At 36.6% G+C, this 1,892-nt stretch overlaps 1 protein-coding gene across 1 annotated transcript; it reads left to right on the forward strand.

The window, feature by feature from the left end:
• The first annotated feature begins 39 nt into the window (after nucleotides 1–39).
• LOC110416853 (uncharacterized) lies at nucleotides 40–1,363 on the forward strand. The gene is made up of 2 exons (XM_021428974.2): nucleotides 40–433; nucleotides 617–1,363. The coding sequence occupies exons 1-2, from the start codon at nucleotides 192–194 to the stop codon at nucleotides 1,041–1,043; spliced, it is 669 nt and encodes a 222-aa protein (XP_021284649.1). The 5' UTR covers nucleotides 40–191; the 3' UTR covers nucleotides 1,044–1,363.
• Nucleotides 1,364–1,892: the final 529 nt, after the last annotated feature.

The following is a 1,892-nucleotide window of genomic DNA, read 5'->3' on the forward strand; positions in this document are numbered from 1 at the left end:
ATATATATATATATATATTTATCTGAGACCCAAAGCCAATCCTCAAACCTCAATCATGCATTCTTTTTTGGGGGCAACACCACCCCTTGAAAATTGAAATATATATTCTTATATTACTTTTCACACACGCGATATCGAAAATGATATACAGGATTAATCAAATATTGCAATAAAACTCTAGCGATCCACCCATGGTTTATTATTACTGTGCGGCCGTCTGTCTTAGCCCCTATAAATCCATCTCTCTATCTCTTTGCTCTTCCTCTCTTCCTTCTTCTCTCTTAACATATGAAGCAAACACTATGGCTTCAAACAAAGAAGATATTGTACCATCACAGCAAGCAAGCCTGCTAGAGTGTTGCATGTGTGGAGATTCTGGTCTGACTCATGAGCTTTTCCAATGCAAAGTTTGCCAATTCAGATCTCAACACAGGTAAACATACATATACTTATGCCCAGATTAAGCAAATCACTGAATTTTTGTTCTTTTTCCTTTCTGGGGTTTTGTTTTCCTTGATCAGTGATTGATTAATTTTAGTAAATCTTCCTTCTGTTTTCTTTCTTGGGAGAGATTATTAAGATGATCATGATTTTTTGGCTTTCCTTTTTTGGGCAGATACTGTAGCAATCTGTTTCCAAAGGCCGAGTCTTATAAAGTTTGTAATTGGTGTTTGAATCAAAAGGAGGATTCAAAGGAGAAGTCTCAGAATTCTTGTAATTCTTCAGCATCATGTAGAGACAACAGCGAAGACGATAGCAAGAACAAGAAAAAAAGCGATCACCATAACCCGGGACCAACTGGCTTGAAAGGCAGCCAAAGAAACAATTTAAAGCTGCAACTGATCAAGAACCCCATCAAGAAACCAAAGTCACCAGAGAAATCGCCAACGACGATCAGGAAAAGGATCATAACAAACGCTCGTTTAGAAGAAAAGCTTAGAAGAACAAAGTCAGAAGAGATATCAAACAGTGGGCTCATTACAAGGCATGTGTTTAGGAACAAGGTAAGAAGATACAAGCTTTTGGATGAGGTTTCAAGTTGAAAAAAAAAGACTCCAATGCTTATCTGGAAAAAACGAACGTACATACAGAGATGGTTATGGTTTTGTTTTCTTGTGGGGAATGTTTAGGTCCCCCCCAAAAAAAGGCTTGTCGACAGTTACAGATGGGTTCAATGAACAGAGAGCTCTGCCAGAAAAAGGGTCGTTTTGTTTACTACTTTTGCGACTTCACATAATTTACCTTTCCCTCGTTCCAAACAGATAAAATCAGTGTAAACCTGGAAGAAAGTCTTGGAATGATCGAAATCATGGACAAAAATATTGGATATTGATATTAATGCATTAAATTTAGTTAACTGTCATCAAGGGAAAGTTCCTTCAAAGGCATTAGAATTTTCCAGGTAACTCATCAGGATGCTTCCACTGATATAACAGCTCGACGATGGAGAAATTAACAAGAAAAATAATACAATGCCATTATTCCTCATCACAAGATTTGTTTTAGGTCAAAATCCTAGGCTTCCCAATAGTGAAATATCTCAGATTCCAAGTTGTTTTGCTGTCGGAATATTTTGACAAAAATGCAAGATTCTTTATATGTGGAAATGTTCCATATTCTTTGGAAGTGAAGAATAAAAGCTAGTTGTAAAAAAAAAAAAACTATAATTTACAGTTACGAAAATGGGTGGATTGATCAGGTTTCAGTTGACCTAGGTAAACGCGTTTGCATAAGCTAAGTCAATCCATCATATATACCTATGAAAAAAACCAAGTCCACTAATTGCCTGGACCATACTTCACGCCATTAATTTCTCTCTTTCTTCCAATATCAATAGTTTTTCAGGGTTCCTTTTTCCACTGTTCATATAGCGTGCACAATGGGTTGTTGAC

The sequence above is a fragment of the Theobroma umbraticum genome, unplaced genomic scaffold, assembly GCF_002168275.2.
Source record: "Theobroma umbraticum cultivar Fairchild unplaced genomic scaffold, ASM216827v3 scaffold_51.0, whole genome shotgun sequence".
NCBI lineage: Eukaryota > Viridiplantae > Streptophyta > Magnoliopsida > Malvales > Malvaceae > Theobroma > Theobroma umbraticum.

What these genes read in the sequence shown, in the direction of transcription:
- LOC110416853 (XM_021428974.2), top strand. Translation starts at nt 192, where the DNA reads ATGGTTTATTATTACTGTGCGGCCGTCTGTCTTAGCCCCTATAAATCC. An exon ending in CAATTCAGATCTCAACACAG is followed by an intron (nt 434 to 616) that starts GTAAACATACAT and finishes TTTTTTGGGCAG; the next exon opens with ATACTGTAGCAATCTGTTTC.